Source organism: Lepidochelys olivacea, assembly GCF_965140295.1.
Source record: "Lepidochelys olivacea isolate rLepOli2 genome assembly, chromosome: 14".
Lineage (NCBI taxonomy): Eukaryota > Metazoa > Chordata > Testudines > Cheloniidae > Lepidochelys > Lepidochelys olivacea.
Window position 1 is genome coordinate 44,444,050 of NC_140424.1, and position 18,933 is coordinate 44,462,982.

Below are 18,933 nucleotides of genomic sequence, written 5' to 3' on the forward strand. Positions count from 1 at the left end.
CAGGGCTGGGCTAGCAGGGGCTGTGGGTCGGGAGTGAGGGGCACCGGCAGGGCTGGGCTAGCAGGGGCTGTGGGTCGGGAGTGAGGGGCACCGGCAGGGCTGGGCTAGCAGGGGCTGTGGGTCGGGAGTGAGGGGCACCGGCAGGGCTGGGCGGGGGAGCCCAGGGCCAGGCTAGCAGGGGCTGCGGGTTGGGAGTGAAGGAGGAACAAAGTCACAACCGCCGGGCGTTCGGAGCCGAGACAGGATTTATTCTGGACGCGTTTCAGGAGAACATGAGCAGAGAAAGCCGAGGCGCTGATCCTGCCCGCGCCAGCAGGGGGCAGCACCGAGCTGCCGTGCCATTGTGTGGGGTCAACACTCCCGGCCCCCTCTAGCCCCTGCCCAAGCTCCGTGGGCGTCGGGACGAAGAGCAGAGCCCCTCCCCGTCCCGCTCCCCCCAGGCTCCTTCCGGGTGTTCACTACCCCGACGCCAGCCCCGCAGCCGGGCGAAGACGTGGGGCCAGGCGTGGGCGGGGCCAGTGCGGAAGGCAGTGGACATCAGATATCTGTCGTGCCAGTGAGCACTAGGGGTGCGGCCAATTGCAACAATGGGGGCCAGATGTTTGGGGAAGGGGGGGAGGCAGAGGGAGGAATATAGGGGCCTGGACAGCCGGAGCCAGGGCGTCTGGCCCCGGCTGCAGCCCCTGCAGATCCCACCTCTCCCACCAATGGGGCATTGTCAGCTGCAGCGAGGGGGCTCAAAGCAGGGGCCGGGGCCGCAGCACCCCATTCTGAAAAGTGCATTTGTCCGCAGGCCGCGGCTCCCTCATTGACAGTCCCGTGTCATCGGGAGCCGGCAGGGACAGGTGGGAAATTCAGCTGCTCGCCTGGTATTTGTTGTTGTTGTTGTTGGGGTGGGTTACACAAAAATGGCAGTGCGCCAGCTGGGGCCGGTTTCGGGGCTGGAGGCTGCAGCAACGGGGAGCTCAGACCAAGAGTGAGACTTGACAGAAAAGAAATAGAATGAACGAGTGAAAAAGTTCCAGGGGCCACCACGAAAGAAAGGGGGCTAAATTTTCCTTCTCCGGACAGACCCCCGAGGGTCTGTCCCCCTCCTCCCCAGGTTATAATGATTTAAGACAACCAAGAAAAGGCCAAAGATCGGGTCTCACCTCTGGCTAACAAGTGCCCCTTTAAGAAGAAAAGGGGCGGGGCTATTTAAAGGCAATGTCAGGCTGGATTTTTTTTGCCCCACAACAGAAATTATTTCCTCTTCCCTCCCGGCTTCCAGAGCAGGGATTAGAGGGCCCGGGTGAGCCAGGCACCCAGCATGGCCAGCCCTGCGACCAGGGAGAGCTGGGCCCCGGCGCCCGCGGCCGAGTTGCAGAATTCGCCCTCGCAGCACTCGTAGGAGGTGCTGTAGGTGATGCCTGCCCAGGTCGAGGAGTCGTTGGTGTTGCATTTCACTTTGTCAACGCAGTTCTTCTTCATGATCAGCTTGCGGCCGGCTGTGGGGAGAGCGCGAGAAAGAGGAAATTAAAAAGAGACAAATGGAGAGGGAGAGAAAATGAGGGCACGAGACAGAGAGAAGTGGGGAGGGCGGGGTGTTACCTGCACGGCCCCGGATGACAGCGCAGAGCTGCCCGTCCTGGCAGGTGACAGTGGTGGTGTGGCAGGGGATGTCAAACATGGTGAAGTCGCATTTCAGGCACTGCAGGGCCGCTCCTGGGAACAGAGAGAGAGAGGGTGAGACCAAGTCTATCTCCTTTCGGGGGAGGGTGCAGAGCTGGCTGCACTGGTGGCCGGGATGGGATTGGATTCTGTAGCATCAGTGCCAGAAACGGGATTGGATCCCATAGCATTGGTGGCAGAGATGGGCTCAGTGTCTGTAGCATTGGTGGAAGCAGTGGGATCAGATTTACTAGCATTGGTGCCAGAAGTGGGATAGCTAATGACAGTTTTATATTTAGCCCTGCCCCTTTAAAAACAGCTTGATTCTGGAATTCACATGCATCCTGACCTTGGTACCCCAATGATTTTCACTCAACACACAGGAGTTATTTAAAAACACTGAGATGCACAATAACACAGTTGTATAGACACAGACAACACCCAAGCACAATGCTGCACACCACACAAACACAGGGATAGCCTTACAAAGAGATGTGTGTGTACACACACACACCATTGGAAGCGACACAGGTACACACAACAGCCATCCGAAACATGACACAAACACACAAAATACACAGCTGTAAACCAACCATAAAGGCACCCGCAAAAACACGCCAAGAAGGACACACCCACCCAACACAAACATGGGCATACAAAACCCCACAAGGAAAAACAAAACACAAAGGCACACAACTACAAACGAGGCACAAACACAGGCATGCCAAACACGACAACACGTCCACAAAGCCATGGAGACACGCCACAGAGAACCAGTGCAGAACACACGACACAAAGCCAGGCACACACACAAGGACACAAAACACACCCATGAAAAGCTGGGTGTATTTTGGCAAGCGAGATTTCAAATCACGGGAAAAACAGCCCAGCCTGGAAAATTGGACTCAAGTCCAAACCAAATCCAGATTCCTTCCCCGTGTGTCAGGCGTGTGTGTGTGTGTGTGTCCCTGGTGTGTATCCGCTGCACAGAAATTCCCTTGCTCCCTGGGCTCTGGGTCCCCCCCACCTCTGGCCAGCGCCCTGCCTGAGCCTGGACCGAGGGCAAGAAATCTCCCAGATGCCCACTTGGATGGGAAATGGCAGGGATGGGCGACCCGGGCTGGGGCTGGCGCTGGTCCGAGGAGCCGAGCTTGGTGCGTCGCCTGGACTGGTGAGGAAGCAAGAAAACAATCTCGCCCCGACCTATTTCCAAACTGTAGGTTGAAGAAAGGGAGTTGTCTGCTGGAAAAGAACCCAGGAGTCCTGGCTCCCAGCCCCCTCTCCCTGGTCTAACCACTACACCTCACCCCACTGCCAGAGCCAGGGAGAGAACCCAGGAGTCCTGGCTCCCAGCCTGCCCCCCTCCATCCTACTAAACTCCCTCTTCTCTCAGGGCCAGCTCCCCAAGAAGAAACTGGGGTGCAAGATCCGGGCGAGGGAGACAATTTTTAAAGGCAGGTTAAATCAGGGTCGCGGGTGAGTCTGTTGGGCGGGGCACGACCTGGGGGGAAATTAGGGGGTAATCAAAAATAAGGGGGTGCAGTTTCCCACAGAAAATGTGAGTGTGTGTGTGTTGGGGGGGGTTCTGGCTACATCCTGGGACCTCAATTAAATCCACGAGTTTGGGGGACCATCTGCCGACTCGGGGGGCTGGGAAGTAGGCAGACTTGGGGGCTAGCAGAAAGGTTGTGGGGCTGGGCTATTGCCAGCTCCAGATTGTTGTCAGCGGTGGGGTGAATCTTCGCCAATTTGCAGCCAGAGAGAGGAGGGGTGTAATCCCTAAAACCCACGAGCCCCTCTGAACCCCATGGCTGGTGGGGCACTTAGGCCGTTGAACCCCAGGCCTAAAGGGGGGGGGAAAGGGCGCCTTCCCCACTTCTGAACAGCACTGTTCAGAGCCGCTCTTCCCCCACCCCCCCAGTTTGGTTTGTTGAGTGGCACATTTTCCCCCCCGGGCTCCGAAGGGAACCTGGCAAAGACTCAGGGAACGGGGAGATTTTCCGAGGGGAGGAGAGGGAATTGGGGGGGATTCGTGTGGGGCAGGGCTGGGGGCTTACCGATCCCGACAAAGCTCAGGGCGGCCAGGCACAGAACAAGGAGTTTGCCCATGGTCGTCGTGGGGGTGGAAGATCGGACAGTCCTCGGGCTGGGCAGTTGGAGGGGAGGCACTCCGGTTGTGAGCTGTGCCGTTATATATATACATTGGCACACACACACACATGGAGTGGGTGTGACAGGGGCATGGTGCCAGGGAGAGCTGGAAAGGGGGGCAGGACACATGATCGCAGAGGGGTATAAATATAGGCAGACGCCTAGTGACTCAGAGAGAGTCGGGAATGCCGGGAGACTCGGTGTAAACACACACAAACACAACACAGCTACACACAGACCAGTTACAGACAGACAGACAGACACACACACGCCCCAGCTACATGCCAACTACACACACCCAGCTACACACAGAAAACCACCCCAGCTACACACAGACACACGCACACACCAGCTACAACCCAGCTACACATTCACACCCCCCCCAGCCACACACACACACCCAGCTAGACACCCCCCCCAGGTACACACACACACACACACGCCTTAGCTACACCCCAGCTACACACCCACACACACCCAGCTAGACACCCCCCCCAGGTACACACACACACACACACACGCCTTAGCTACACCCCAGCTACACACCCACACACACCCAGCTAGACACCTGCCCCAGGTACACACACACACACACACGCCTTAGCTACACCCTAGCTACACACCCACACACACCCAGCTAGACACCCCCCCCAGGTACACACACACACACACACACACACACACACACACACGCCTTAGCTACACCCCAGCTACACACCCACACACACCCAGCTAGACACCCCCCCCAGGTACACACACACACACGCGTCTTAGCTACACCCCAGCTACACACCCACACACACCCAGCTAGACACCCCCCCAGGTACACACACACACACACACACACACACACACACACACACACACACACCTTAGCTACACCCCAGCTACACACCCACACACACCCAGCTAGACACCCGCCCCAGGTACACACACACACACGCCTTAGCTACACCCCAGCTACACACCCACACACACCCAGCTAGACACCCGCCCCAGGTACACACACACACACGCCTTAGCTACACCCCAGCTACACACACACGCACGCACACACAGTAACAGGTACAAAGACACAAACAGGGATAAATAGGTAAACAAATAGACAAACACACCCACACTGAGAACAGACATGACACCAGAGACTCAGGAGGGGAGGACTAGAGGTTACAGCGGGGGTGGGGGTGGGAGCCAGGACGCCTGGGTTCTCTCCGCGGCTCTGGGCGGGGTGTGGGGACCCGTGGCTGAAGCATGGGGGTGGGGGTGGTGGGCAGTGGGCGAGGCAAAGCCATGATGTCACATGTGGGGGGACCCGTGAGGTCACAGCCATGATGACATCATCGTGGGCACTGTGTGAGAGGTCACATGGTGTCAGCGCCATGGCAACGCCAAGGAGGTCATAGGTCATGGGAGGTCCGCCTCAAGGGGGTGATTAGCCACATGAGGTCACAGCCATGGCAACCCCCAGGGGGTCAGAGGTCACCCAGCCAAAGAGTTCAAAGGCCAAGTGGGGTCACAGGATACATGAGGTCGTTGCTATGGCAACAGCAGGGCGCTCATGAGGTTGGGTAAGGTCAAGGAGGTCATGGGTCGCATGAGGTCATCACTGTGGCAACCACATGGTGCTCGTCATAGCCAGGTTAATGCCATGGCGACACTCAAGAGGTCGCAGGTCCCCACCGTGGCAACGCCAGAGAGGTCAGAGGTCATGGAACCCCACACGGGTCATAAGGCACCTGGATGGCGGGTCATCTCCATGGCAACACCGGGGCCATCATCGCCATGACAATGTGGCGGGGGGGCCCTGGAGACGCCTTCCCCCCAGTCTCTGAGGCCGGGGGTCTGAAGGGGCTGGGGGGGAGCCTGGCTCGGGGAGAGGAGCTGGGCTGGGGCGGGGCGGGGGGCGGGGGGGGCTGGATCTGAGGTCAGGGCTTGGGGGGGATCCAGGCTTGGGGCCGGGGGCTCAAGGCTGCCGGTGACGCCAGGGCCCCAGTGAGGCAGATCAAGGCTGGGAACCTGGGGGCCCCCCATTGCACAGGGGGCTGCGGGTCGGGAGTGAGGGGCCCCGGCAGAGCTGGGGGGACCCCGGGGGCTGCGGGGCGGGGGTGAGGGGCCCCGGCAGAGCTGGGGGGACCCCGGGGGCTGCGGGGCGGGGGTGAGGGGTCCCGGCAGAGCTGGGGGGACCCCGGGGGCTGCGGGGCGGGGGTGAGGGGCGCCGGCAGAGCTGGGGGGACCCCGGGGGCTGCGGGGCGGGGGAGAGGGGCGCCGGCAGAGCTGGGGGGACACCGGGGGCTGCGGGGCGGGGGTGAGGGGCCCCGGCAGAGCTGGGGGGACCCCGGGGGCTGCGGGGCGGGGGTGAGGGGCGCCGGCAGAGCTGGGGGGACCCCGGGGGCTGCGGGGCGGGGGTGAGGGGCCCCGGCAGAGCTGGGGGGACCCCGGGGGCTGCGGGGCGGGGGTGAGGGGCCCCGGCAGAGCTGGGGGGACCCCGGGGGCTGCGGGGCGGGGGTGAGGGGCCCCGGCAGAGCTGGGGGGACCCCGGGGGCTGCGGGGCGGGGGTGAGGGGCGCCGGCAGAGCTGGGGGGACACCGGGGGCTGCGGGGCGGGGGTGAGGGGCGCCGGCAGAGCTGGGGGGACACCGGGGGCTGCGGGGCGGGGGTGAGGGGCCCCGGCAGAGCTGGGGGGACCCCGGGGGCTGCGGGGCGGGGGAGAGGGGCCCCGGCAGAGCTGGGGGGACCCCGGGGGCTGCGGGGCGGGGGTGAGGGGCCCCGGCAGAGCTGGGGGGACCCCGGGGGCTGCGGGGCGGGGGTGAGGGGCCCCGGCAGAGCTGGGGGGACCCCGGGGGCTGCGGGGCGGGGGTGAGGGGCCCCGGCAGAGCTGGGGGGACCCCGGGGGCTGCGGGGCGGGGGAGAGGGGCCCCGGCAGAGCTGGGGGGGCACCGGGGGCTGCGGGGCGGGGGTGAGGGGCGCCGGCAGAGCTGGGGGGGCGCCGGGGGCTGCGGGGCGGGGGTGAGGGGCGCCGGCAGAGCTGGGGGGACGCCGGGGGCTGCGGGGCGGGGGTGAGGGGCCCCGGCAGAGCTGGGGGGGCACCGGGGGCTGCGGGGCGGGGGTGAGGGGCGCCGGCAGAGCTGGGGGGATGCCGGGGGCTGCGGGGCGGGGGTGAGGGGCCCCGGCAGAGCTGGGGCGTCTCTCCCACGGGCCTGTGACGAGCGTGTGACAGGCCTGCCGGGCCGGGTACCCCAGGCTGGGATGACCCAGCTGCGATTACCCCACAGCCCCCGGCCAGGCGAAGCTGGCTGACGATCAGTCACAGCCGCACCCCTTGTGTCATCCCCCCCGCAGCCCAGCTTCAACCCCAGGCACACCCAGCGAGGACCGGCATCGGATCTGTGGCAGACGGCTCCCCCCTCTCCTGCCAGTGCTGCAACAGAACCCAGGAGTCCGGGCTCCCAACCCCCTCTGCTCTAAGCCACTGGATCCCACTCCTGTCCCAAATTAGAAGTAGAACCCAGGAGTTGCTATACAAGGTATGTTAGGGTCTTGTGCCCCTAGAGGGGACAGGCCCCGTGCCCCATTCCCTGCCCCCCTGAGCCAGCCAGTCCCCGCCCTGGGGCCGGATGGGAGCCGGCGCCCCCTGGAGGGGACAGGCCCCGTGCCCCATTCCCTGCCCTATACCTATGGGTGAAGGATCTCTAGAATCCGCCCCCCCATCCCGTTGCATGGACAGACAGGACCTCATTTTCCATCCCCCCTGGGCCAGCCCGGCCTTGGACACTCACCCTCAGCTCACCGTAACTCCGCCGGACACGCACAGCTCCCCGCGGCCCTGCCCTCGGCCGACAGACGCAGTGTGGGACGAGCGCCGTTTCTTCTCCAGCAGACCCCCCCGCACCCGTTCCTTGGGACTGTAGGACAGCGTGGGGAACGATGTGGCCACGGCTGATTGGCCGCTTCCTGGGATGAAATCCGCGGCAGCGAGCTGGTCTCTCTTCCCCAGCAGCCCCACTCCCTGATCTTGGAGCTGGAGGAGCGACTCCATTAGCTGGCAGCAGTAGAAGGCAATTACCCTACTCTGAGCAGTCCCCTCCCCACCCTCCCTCCCCCCCCCCCCCCGCAGCATCTACTGACCTTTCAGCCGTCTCCACCAAGAGCCCAGCCCTCTAAACCAAGAGTGAGCGGAATAACGCCGTTAAGCAGCAGCAGTAGAAGGTTGGCATCCGGCCTCGAACAGCCCCACTCCGCACTGACTATGTGTAGAGCCAGCTCCCTCCTGCCTCGTCCGCATGAAGCGGTGATGTGTTCCGGGTTCTGGAATGTGGCGCTCTAGAGCGCCCACTGTTCTAGAGCATGCGTGCTCTCCCCTAAACCCCAGGAATGGGTAGGGGTGAGGAGAATTAACGGGATTTCCCAGATGCACGATGAGGCCCGGGGTGGGGGTGAGGGGGGGCAAGGCTCCCACATTCTAGAACATTGGATGTCTGAAGGTTCTGAGTTCTAGAGCAATATTTCTCAACGTTTTTAATATCAGGGACCTGCTTGCTGCCGTCCTAAACGGTGTCAGGGAGATCTCAGGGAGTGGCACCGGCCCACGGACTGGTCAGTGCAAAACACTGTCCTAGAGTTCCCGGGGGAGATGAACGCCATGGGTTCTAGACCTCCGGGAACAGAACATTCCCATTTGTTGAGTGACGGGGCTAATCATTCTGTGTTCTAGAGCACATATGACCAAAGGGCTGGGGTTCTAGCATGTCTAGAGCTGGTGTATGTGGAATTTTTGGCTCCAGAACTCATCGCCCCAAGGTGCATGGCTTCTAGAGCTCTAGGCCGCACATTCTGGGTTCTAGAGCGACTACCCTCTAGATCCCACTCCCCTCCCAGAGCCAGGATCGAACCCCAGAGTCCTGAATGGGGAATTCAGAAAACGCTGGGTTCTAGAGGGTGCGGCTTGGAGAGTCAGAGTTCTAGGGTGCCACGTTTTCTGGAAAAAATACTTTCTGAATTCTTGAATGTCATGAAGGGCGGGGATCCACTGAGAAGCACTGAATTCCAGAACCCAAAGATCCCTGCTGCCTCCAAACCGAGGCCGCGGGAGAGATGACGGTTCTGGACTCCAGAACCCTAGATTTCCCAGAGGAGTCAGAGCTCTAGACTGTGCCAGTCCAGAAATGCCCCATGAACCCCAGAGCCCGTTTTGGTTTCCCTGCATTCTAGGAAACGTAATGCTGTAACGGCAACATGGCAGGTCCACCCCAGCCACAGTCGGACCACTCAGAAACTCTGCCAGCTGCCCAGAGTCACCAAGGGCTCTGGGCTGCAGAACGTAAGTGTTCTGCATCCTCCTGCGTCCCAGAAAGACCCGTTTCCTGGTGCTCCTAGAGCACTGTCGTGGTCCCTCGCTCTCGAGGGAGGGCGGCCGCTTCGCCTCACTCCAGGCAGACAGCAAGTAACAGTCGGAGCACAAACAGCCTATGGCTACACAGCCACCTGGCTGGGGGTGAGCCCACAAAACAGTCCAGGCCTTCTGGACAAAAAGAGGGGGTTTAGCTGCCACCCCAGGGTTGAGGTCAGTGATGGTGGTGGGGGTAGAGGGACCCGGGCCCGCCCTACTCCACTGGGTCCCAGTCCGGGGCCCTAATAATGGCGGATGGGTTCACCACTGGGGATCCTCCCGAAACACACCAACTTGCTCTCCGGCCGCAGAACCGGCTTGAAGTCTGGTTCCCGTGGGCTGCTTCCTACCACAGTCTGGGCGTAGGGCTCTGTTGTCCAAAGGTCCTCTGTCTCCTCGGGGTTCTCGGCCGCCGGCAGTCCCCACAGCTCCTTGGGGCATTCCTTGGATGGCGGTCCTGGCCGCTCCTTGGGCTACTCATCCATCTCCTCCGACCGCAGGGCACAGCTCCACTCGGGTGTCCGTCCAGGACCCTGCAAAGATCTCCGCTCCTTGGAAGAGATGTCTGCTCCCTCCGGTGGTCCAGCCCCAACCGAGCTCTGGGGCTCTGGTTTTATACTTCCTGTCCCACCCTGGGACTTCCAGTGCCGGGTCGGATTCGGCTCTGCCTGCCAGAGGGAATGTAGTGGTCCCTCGCTCTCCAGTTCAAACGGAGGCCACTCTGCCTCCCTACAAGCACCCAGACCACCCAATGGTGTGATCTTTTATTGTCCCCTGTGGCTCAAGGTTGCCTTCTTTCTGACTTCTAGAACGTCTGGGTTCTAGGTGCTGCACCCCGTTACAAAATTCTGTTCAGACTTGGGGTTGGCTTCTTGCTGTACTCCAGAAAGACCAGGTTCGAGGCTTCTCCTCATTCCGGAACTTCAAATGATGGGACCGCCTGGAGCTGGCTTCGATTCTGGAATCCAGATGTAGCAGGTTCCAGGAGTCCCCTCGTTCGAGAGCACGTGAATCACCCACTCGGTTAGCAGATGGGACTGGCTTCATTCGGGATGCCAGAGAGACGGGGTTCTAGGTGTCTCATTCTAGAACAAATTCAATTCTAATTCTAATCCAATTCAGTTAGCAGCCAGAGTTGTCTTCGTTCTGGGATTCCAGAATGAAGAGCCACCTAGAACAGCTGTCTCGGGGGGGTCTCGCGGGGTGGGGGGTGGCTCAGCTACAACCGAGGTGTTGTGGCTTCTCAGATTTCCCGGCTTCCAGAACGGGCAGAGACGAGAGGGCTCCAGGCTCTCTTCAGCAGGCCAAGAAACCCAGGCGAGAGGGATCCCAGCCTTGGCAGCTTCCCAGCAGCCCCCATCCTGCCGCAGAGAGAGGAAAGTTTTGACAAGGATAAGAGGAAACCCCTCCCACTCAGAGAACAAAAGCCCCACAGATGTGGCCCAAACATGCTACTTCCCTCCGGGCAAGGCAACGCCCTTGGCACTGATCCAGCCTGACGAACCCGTGTGGGCGGCTGGGGGAGAGAGACGCTCTGGAGGGAAAGTTCTGAGCAAATTGGATGGGGTGGCCATTCATAACCCCCCTGGGGGGGGTAGGGAGGGGCTGGGGACTAACTAAAGACACTAGGTAAGTCAGCAGCATAGGTAAAAAGAGGACCCAGGAGTCCTGGTGCCCAGCCCCCCCCCCGCTCTAACCACTAGCCCCCACCTCCCTCCCAGGGCTGGGACAGAACCCAGGAGTCCTGGCTGTGGAATTCAGACACTTGGAACTCTAAACCTATGAAGACCTCAGATTCGGTTTGGTCCTTGCCGCTCTGGGAACCACTGCGCACCCCTGCCCCATGTCAGCTACCCCCAGAGAATGGCTCCTCCATCCCCTCCACTCCCAGCCCTGCTGGTGCCCCTCACTCCCGATCCGCAGCCCCTGCTAGCCCAGTCCTGCCCCCCCAGCCCTGCCGGTGCCCCTCACTCCTGACCTGCAGCCCCTGCCAGCCCAGCCCTGGGCTCCCCCCAGCCCTGCCGGTGCCCCTCACTCCTGACCCGCAGCCCCCTGCTAGCCCAGCCCTGCCCCCCCAGCCCTGCCGGTGTCCCTCACTCCCAACCCGCAGCCCCCTGCCAGCGAGGGTGCTGAGGAGGAGGGGGACAGCCAGGATGCGGCCAGGAGCTGTTCTCAAGCCAGGAGGAAGGTAGCCAGTCGCAGCGGCCGGTGCTCGGGGAAGGACAAACTCCAGAGGAGGTTCCCAGCAAGCGGCTTTTATTTTGGGAAGGAAGTTGTTGGGGGTGGGCTCTTGGGGCGAGGAGGGTTAGGGCCGCGTGCCTAGATGCGGAATAGGGCGTTGATGAGCTCTCTCACATCGCGGCAATCGGCCTCAGCGATCTCTTCAAAGGTCTCATGCAGAAGCTGGGCAATGGGCTTGCGCAGGTTCCTTGGGAGAGCCCCTGTGGCCCTTGTCCCAGTCAGGCTAACATGTCCCCACCACTGTGCCGCGAGGGGCGGGGGGACCATTGCTGCACACAGGCAAGCTGCAGACGGGCCGGGGCGGAAGCCGCCTTGCCGCAGAAGACCCTCCCTTGCTTCCCAGGTCACCCTCAGCAGCGAGATTTCTTCCAGGACAAACTCATCCTGTGGAAAATGTGGGGACAGTGTTCAGTATAGGGGCCCCCTGCCGCTGTTGGCTCTCCCCGAGGCACAGAAACCCAGAGGACAGTGCGGCCGTGAATCAATCAGTCCCCCTTGCCCCTGTGCTTGCTCACCATTTTGGGGCTCCTGTGGGTTACGTGCGCAAGCTTTGGGATGGGCAAATTCTGCCATTGTGTAGACTGTGCGTGTCTACTTTCAGTGCGGGGGAATCATTGCTCTGTCTGGCGTGAACAATGCTGCCTCTGTTAAGTGTTGCATTTTGGCTTTACAGATGCAACCTTGAGTTCCCAGCCGTCCTTGTTATCAACGGCTGAAAGACTCCAAAGAATCAGGAAGCGTATGCGAGAAAGCAAAGAGGACCTGCTGCATGAAGTCATGCAGCCGTCCCTTAATGAAAATCAAAAAGCGCAGAAGTGGTGGGAGAGTGAAAAGAGCGTCCGCCAGCAAAATATGGATTGCTGGCACCAAAGCATGCAGTGGCTGCTAAGCATCATGGAGCGCCAAGCGGACTCGATCCAGGCGCTCGTAGCCATGCAGGCAGAGCAGATCCGCACCTGCCCTCCCACCGCAGCCCTTGTCCCAAAACTCTTTCCCTTGGGCCCCCATGTCACCTCCAACCCACTTTCTCCAACAGCCGGGTTCTTATCACCACCAGCTGCCTCCGACACCTGAAGCTTCACCACCCAGCCCTGCAAACTACGACCCCGACCCACAGCACTCAGCCCCCATCACCAGGCATTTTAGCCAGCCAGAAGTGCAGCACTCATTGCGCAGCACTCCAGACAGGAAGGCTGAGTATGAGAACAGGACAGATGCAAACCTATGATTGTCCCGTTCCCCACCCCGCCCCCTTCCCTACTTCCACACAGCACAGATGTGTCATGCCCTTTCTTTTTCCCAAGCAGTTGTGTTTCTTTTCAATAAATGAATGTTTTGCCTTTGAAAACATTCTTTATTATTGCATTAAGTAAAAGATACCTTAGCCCAGGAAAGAAACAGGCACTGCATGTCAGTGTAGCATTGGAATCACTTCACTTCACTCCTGTGCAGGGCACCTGACATTACTGGTGGCCCCTCTAATAGCCCTGCTCTCTGTTCAAATTCAGCCTCCAGGTGTTGAACCTCCAAGGTTCATGCCTGAGTGAATCTTTCACCCTTCCCTTCACAAATGTTATGGAGGGTACAGCATGCGGATATTACCCCTGAGATATTGTCATCGGCCAGGTCCAGCTTCCCATACAGACAGCGCCAGCGACCCTTTAAACGGCCAAAAGCACACTCCACAGTCATTCGGCACCAGCTCAGCCTGTTGTTGAACTGCTCCTTGCTGCTGTCAAGGCTCCCTGTGCAGGGTTTCATGAGCCACGGCATCAAAGGGTGAGCGGGGTCTCCAAGGATCAAAATGGACATTTCGACTTCCCCTACAGTGATCTTCTAGTCTGTGAAGAAAGTCCTTTCTTGCAGCTTCCTGAACAGGCCTGTGTTCTGAAAGATGCGTGCGACATGCACCTTTCCAGGCCAGCCTGCGTTAATGTCTGTGAAATGCCCACGATGATCCACAAGCACCTGGAGAACCATAGAGAAATACCCCTTCCGATTAACATATTCAGAGGCTAGATGGGCTGGTGCCAGAACTGGAATATGCGTCCCGTCTATCGCCCCTCCGCAGTTAGGGAAACCCATTTGTGCAAAGCCAGCCACAATGTCATGCACATTGCCCAGAGTCACGGTTCTTCTGAGCAGGACATGATTAATGGCCCTGCAAACTTGCATCAACACAATTCCAACTGTTGACTTTCCAGTTGCCAGCTTCCAGGCTGCAATTGCCACCCGCTTCTCCACCATCAGTACAGCTCTCAATCTCGTGTCCTTGCCCCACAGGGTGGGGGCGAGCTCCTCACGCAGTCCCATGAAAGTGGCTTTTCTCATCCGAAAGTTCTGCAGCCACTGATCGTCATCCCAGACTTGCCTGACGACGTGATCCCACCGCTCAGGGCTTGTTTCCCGAGCCCCAAAGCGGCATTCCACGGCGGTGAGCATGTCCGTGGATGCCACAAGGAATCTCGTGTCGTATGCGTTATGCGAGTCGACGTCATCGTCGGACTCCGCAGTCTGTAGCTAAAGGAGTAACTCGACGGCCAAACGTGACGCGTTGGCGAGACCCATCGGCATATTCCTCAGCACTTCGGGCTCCTTTCCCGCAGACCAAAAGGGAAGACAGAGCGCGCAGTGCAAAAACTGTTGAAAGATGGCGCCAAATGTGGATGGAAGCACAGGGTTTGCTGGGATGCGAAGCGATGCATCACAGGGCGTTTGGGACGGGACCCAGAATGCCCCACACCTCCTGCCCCCTTCCCACAAGCCACAGAGCCAGAATGGGAAGAGGGGCTCGGTGGGATAGCTGCCCACAATGCACCGCTCCCAATGCCGCAAATGTGGCCACACCAGTGCGCTGGCAGCCGACAGTGTGAACACACGGCAGGGCTGTCCCTACGGCGCTCTCCGAGGGCCGGTTTAACTCACAGTGCTCTGCATCTGCAAGCGGAGCCATGCCCTGGGCTTCTGCCGGCTTGCCTTTCTCTAAGTATCGCTCCCTGCCAGGCACTAGGGAAGCAGAGAGGAGGCACCAGCTGGGTTTGATGGGAAAGAGGCGTAGAACCGTGTGTGCCACGTACATCTTGATAGAACTACAGCCCAGATTGTTTCATTATTTTCCTCAGCATGACCTACAGGAGGGGCAGCCAAAATCCACCTGGCAGAACGCGCCTGAGAACTGTCTCTGGACAGAGAAGCACTTGATCAAAATCACATTCTCGGATCTCTTGGGGCCAAATCCTGTTCCCATTGAGATCACAAGGAGTTTTGCTATTGAGTTCAATGGGAACAGGCTTTGACATCTGGAGAGGAAAGAACAAAACCACACAAGCAAGGGCTAGGTTGCTTATCCCACAGGTATCAGAGGCTGCTTACTCATGTGAGAAAGTGAGTAGATATCTGATCTTTGTCCCTTGCAAGGGAGAAATCAACAATCAGTGAGGCTAGAACAGCCTCTGTACCAGATCCAACTCGTAAGTCCATCTGCAAAGGATCAAGGAAATATGAAGGCTCCAGATTTCCTTAAAGTCCTCAGTCCCTTGGTTACAATGCTCCCATCAGTAGATGTTCATAGTCCAGAGGCTGGAGCAGGAAAGAGGTAAAATGGAGCTATTTCCAGGCCAGGGCCTTTTAGCTCCTGCCAAGTAAAGGGAAATCTGTTCTCACTGTGAAAGAGTCACATGGGCAAGTTACACGTCCATGGCCCCCACCCACCTTCTAGTTAGAACGTTCACAAGCCGTCCATTCGGTGTAGACAGGCGTTTCCCACTGTGAGCCGAGCGGTCCCGAACGGGCCATTCACCGTGACTCGTCCCTTCACGTGCGGGCTAAATACCTTGTGGGCGTTCCCCCAGGAGCAAACGTGTAGCAAACAGAGCTGTCAAGGTTCCTTCCCCACTCTGAACTCTAGGGTACAGATGTGGGGACTTGCAAGAAAGACCCCCTAAGCTTATTCTTACCAGCTTAGGTTAAAACTTCCCCAAGGTACAAACTTTACCCTGTCTTTGAACCCTATGCTGACACCACCAAGCGTGTTAAACAAAGAACAGGGAAAGAGCCCACTTGGAGACCTCTTCCCCCCCAAATATCCCCCCAAGCCCTACACACCTCCTTTCCTGGGGAAGGCTTGGTAAAAATCCTCACCAGTTGGTACAGGTGAACACAGGCCCAAGCCCTTGGATCTTAAGAACAATGAAAAATCAATCCGGTTCTTAAAAGAAGAATTTTAATTAAAGAAAAGATAAAAGAATCGCCTCTGTAAAACCAGGATGGTAAATACCTTACAGGGAAACCAGATTCAAAACACAGAGAATCCCTCTAGGCAAAACCTTAAGTTACAAAAAGACAAAAAACAGGAACCTACGTTCCCTCCAACACAGCTTATTTACCAGCCATTAAACAAAAGGAAATCTAACGCATTTCTAGCTAGATTACTCACTAACTTAACAGAAGTTCTGAGTCTGCATTCCTGACCTGTTCCCGGCAAAAGCATCCCACAGACAGACAGACCCTTTGTTTCCCACCCACTCCCGATTTGAAAGTAACTTGTCTCCTCACTGGTCATTTGGGTCAGGAGCCAGCGAGGTTACCTTAGCTTCTTAACCCTTCACAGGTAACAGGATGTTGCCTCTGGCCCGGGGGGTTTTTATAGCCCTGTGGACCGAAAAGTGGTTACTCTTCCCTTTATATTTATGACAAGAGCGAATATTCAGAACTTCAGAAACCAAGATGAGACACGCATAGAGATCGCAGACTCATAAGTACCAGCTAGTTCGCCTGCACGACTGTTCCCCAAAGAGATTCTGAAGAAATCACACCCCGGACCTGAGACCGTAGGCGCCGACTTCTACTGGCACCCGTGGGTGCTCGACCCACCTCTGCCCCTGGCCCCGCCCCAAAGTCCCCGCCCCAACTCCACCCCCTCCCGCCCCCATCCCAACCCCTTCCCCAAAGTCCCCGCCCCAACTCCGCCCCCTCCCGCCCCCATCCCAACCCCTGCCCCAAAGTCCCCGCCCCAACTCCACCCCCCTCCCGCCCCATCCCAACCCCTTCCCCAAAGTCCCCGCCCCAACTCTGCCCCCTCCAGCCCCATCCCAACCCCTTCCCCAAAGTCCCCGCCCCAACTCCACCCCCCTCCTGCTCCCATCCCAACCCCTTCCCCAAAGTCCCCGCCCCAACTCTGCCCCCTCCTGCCCCATCCCAACCCCTTCCCCAAAGTCCCCGCCCCAACTCCACCCCCCTCCTGCTCCCATCCCAACCCCTTCCCCAAAGTCCCCGCCCCAACTCTGCCCCCTCCCGCCCCATCCCAACCCCTTCCCCAAAGTCCCCGCCCCAACTTCGCCCCCTCCCGCCCCGATCCCAACCCCTTCCCCAAAGTCCCCGCCCCAACTCCACCCCCCTCCCGCCCCATCCCAACCCCTTCCCCAAAGTCCCCGCCCCAACTCTGCCCCCTCCCGCCCCATCCCAACCCCTTCCCCAAAGTCCCCGCCCCAACTTCGCCCCCTCCCGCCCCGATCCCAACCCCTTCCCCAAAGTCCCCGCCCCAACTCCACCCCCCTCCCGCCCCATCCCAACCCCTTCCCCAAAGTCCCCGCCCCAACTCTGCCCCCTCCCGCCCCATCCCAACCCCTTCCCCAAAGTCCCCGCCCCAACTCCACCCCCCTCCTGCTCCCATCCCAACCCCTTCCCCAAAGTCCCCGCCCCAACTCCACCCCCCTGCCGCCCCATCCCAACCCCTTCCCCAAAGTCCCCGCCCCAAGCTCCAGGGTAGGTGCTGAGGCGGTTCAAAGCAGAACACAGGTTTTTAGGTTTGCAAATCTGTGACCCTCGGCCTCTTTGAGATTTTATGACGATTTATTTTGCTGGTCATAATGTGGGAGGGTGTCCTCTCCGCCCTCTGCTCACGCGGTTACGTGCGTGTCTTGTCGTGCTCTTCCAAACACCAGCCGGAAGGCATTTCTGTTTCAGTAAGTGGGGACTGCGAAGGCTGGTCATTTGTTCAGGTTCACACTGATTAACGCCGAGCTGTGAAGGGGGGACACTAAGGAAGGAAACTGGAATCATGCTTGCTGGAAGTTCACCCATCGAATTGTTTGCACCTTTGGACTTCGGGTATTGTTGCTCACTGTTCATGCGAGAAGGACCAGGGAAGTAAGTGGGTGAAGGAATAAACCCCCTAACAAACACCTTCCGCCCCGGCCTCCCCCCCCCCCCCCCCACCGCTCCCCTCTTGAGCACTCCTGACCAATTTAACAGCACACTACATATGTTAACAAACTTAAACAAAGCCTTTCAGTTTGTTAGCACATGTTCCTTGCTGTTAAAGCCAAAGAATGAATGTCCTCCCCCGCTGTGTTCTGCTCCTTTAAGGAGCAGAGCGCAGCCCCCCCGCCCCCGGAGGAGGGGCTGGCCCCAAGTCTTTCCGGGACCCCGTACCCCCTAGACATCTCTTGCCGGTACCGCGTACTGGAGGGTACCACCCTACGTGCACCCCGGCTCCCGACCCACAGGCCCTGCCAGCCCAGCCCTGGGATCTCTGTCCTGCACAGCCAGACTGAAGCCCCTAAGTGCTCTCCTGCAGCGCCCCCTGCTGGCCCAAGCTTTCTTCGCTCAAAGCCAGAGAGAGTTTAAATAGACGCTTTGTTTTAGAGACTGATTTCTGGAGGGGGGTGGGGGGGGGAGATCACAGCTTTTCAATTCTGCAGCCTGGCTGTGCTTTACTTTGTCAATTCAGCTAAGCGCAGATCCTGGGGGAAAATCTGTTCCACCACTTTTAATTCATTTCACGTTCAATGTCCTGGTGCTCCAACGTCCGGGTTTCAAACACGGCCCAGGAATCTTGGGCTAAGAACTACGTTTGGTCGGCTACGTAGCCTTTAAAAAAAACAAACCTGAAACGTATTGGAACTAGGGGGCTGGCAGTGCAGCACCCCCTGGCTTGAAGTGGTTTTCATCATATACTGGGCCAGCACCGTGGCTGCAGGATCTCTAGATCATTCTTGGGCGTGATATTTTTGGAGCTCTTTCTAATTCATGATGAAAGCCATTGTCAGATGATGTGTTGTACCTCGGTCTTTCACCATGAACATAAATGAGCTGATGCTAAACTACAGGGGTAAGATGAACATTTAAAAGTTTGTCACGGGGGAAAGCAGCATTCGACAGAAAGTATGCGCATTAATTAACAAATGAAGGGTGGATGAAATTAACGATGGCTCAAAAGTAGCCGAGGTACCAAACTTTAACAAAAAAAAACCCAAAACTCTTAACAAGTCACTGTAGAATTAAACGACGGATGTTAGCAGCATGGATCTAGACTATAATATATTTTGGTAACCAAATCTTACAAAGTGTTCAGATTGGCTCGGGTTTACGTGAGCAACTAGCGATGCTAAATCCAAAGGATGATGTTGGAAGGATTTGAGAGACCAAGCAGCACGTCCATGACATTCACAGACGGTCCTCAAGTTTGTGAGACTCTGGCACCCCCAGAAATATTGAGGAGCGCAC

General features: G+C 58.7%; 1 protein-coding gene across 1 annotated transcript; it reads right to left on the reverse strand.

Annotated features, from left to right (window-relative positions):
* Nucleotides 1-227: 227 nt before the first annotated feature.
* On the reverse strand, nt 228-3,857 carry LOC311530963 (sperm acrosome membrane-associated protein 4-like). The gene is made up of 3 exons (XM_084648030.1): nt 3,708-3,857; nt 1,591-1,704; nt 228-1,487 (listed from the first exon to the last, which is right to left on the reverse strand). The coding sequence occupies exons 1-3, from the start codon at nt 3,757-3,759 to the stop codon at nt 1,279-1,281; spliced, it is 375 nt and encodes a 124-aa protein (XP_084504156.1). The 5' UTR covers nt 3,760-3,857; the 3' UTR covers nt 228-1,278.
* Between the last annotated feature and the right edge of the window lie 15,076 nt (nt 3,858-18,933).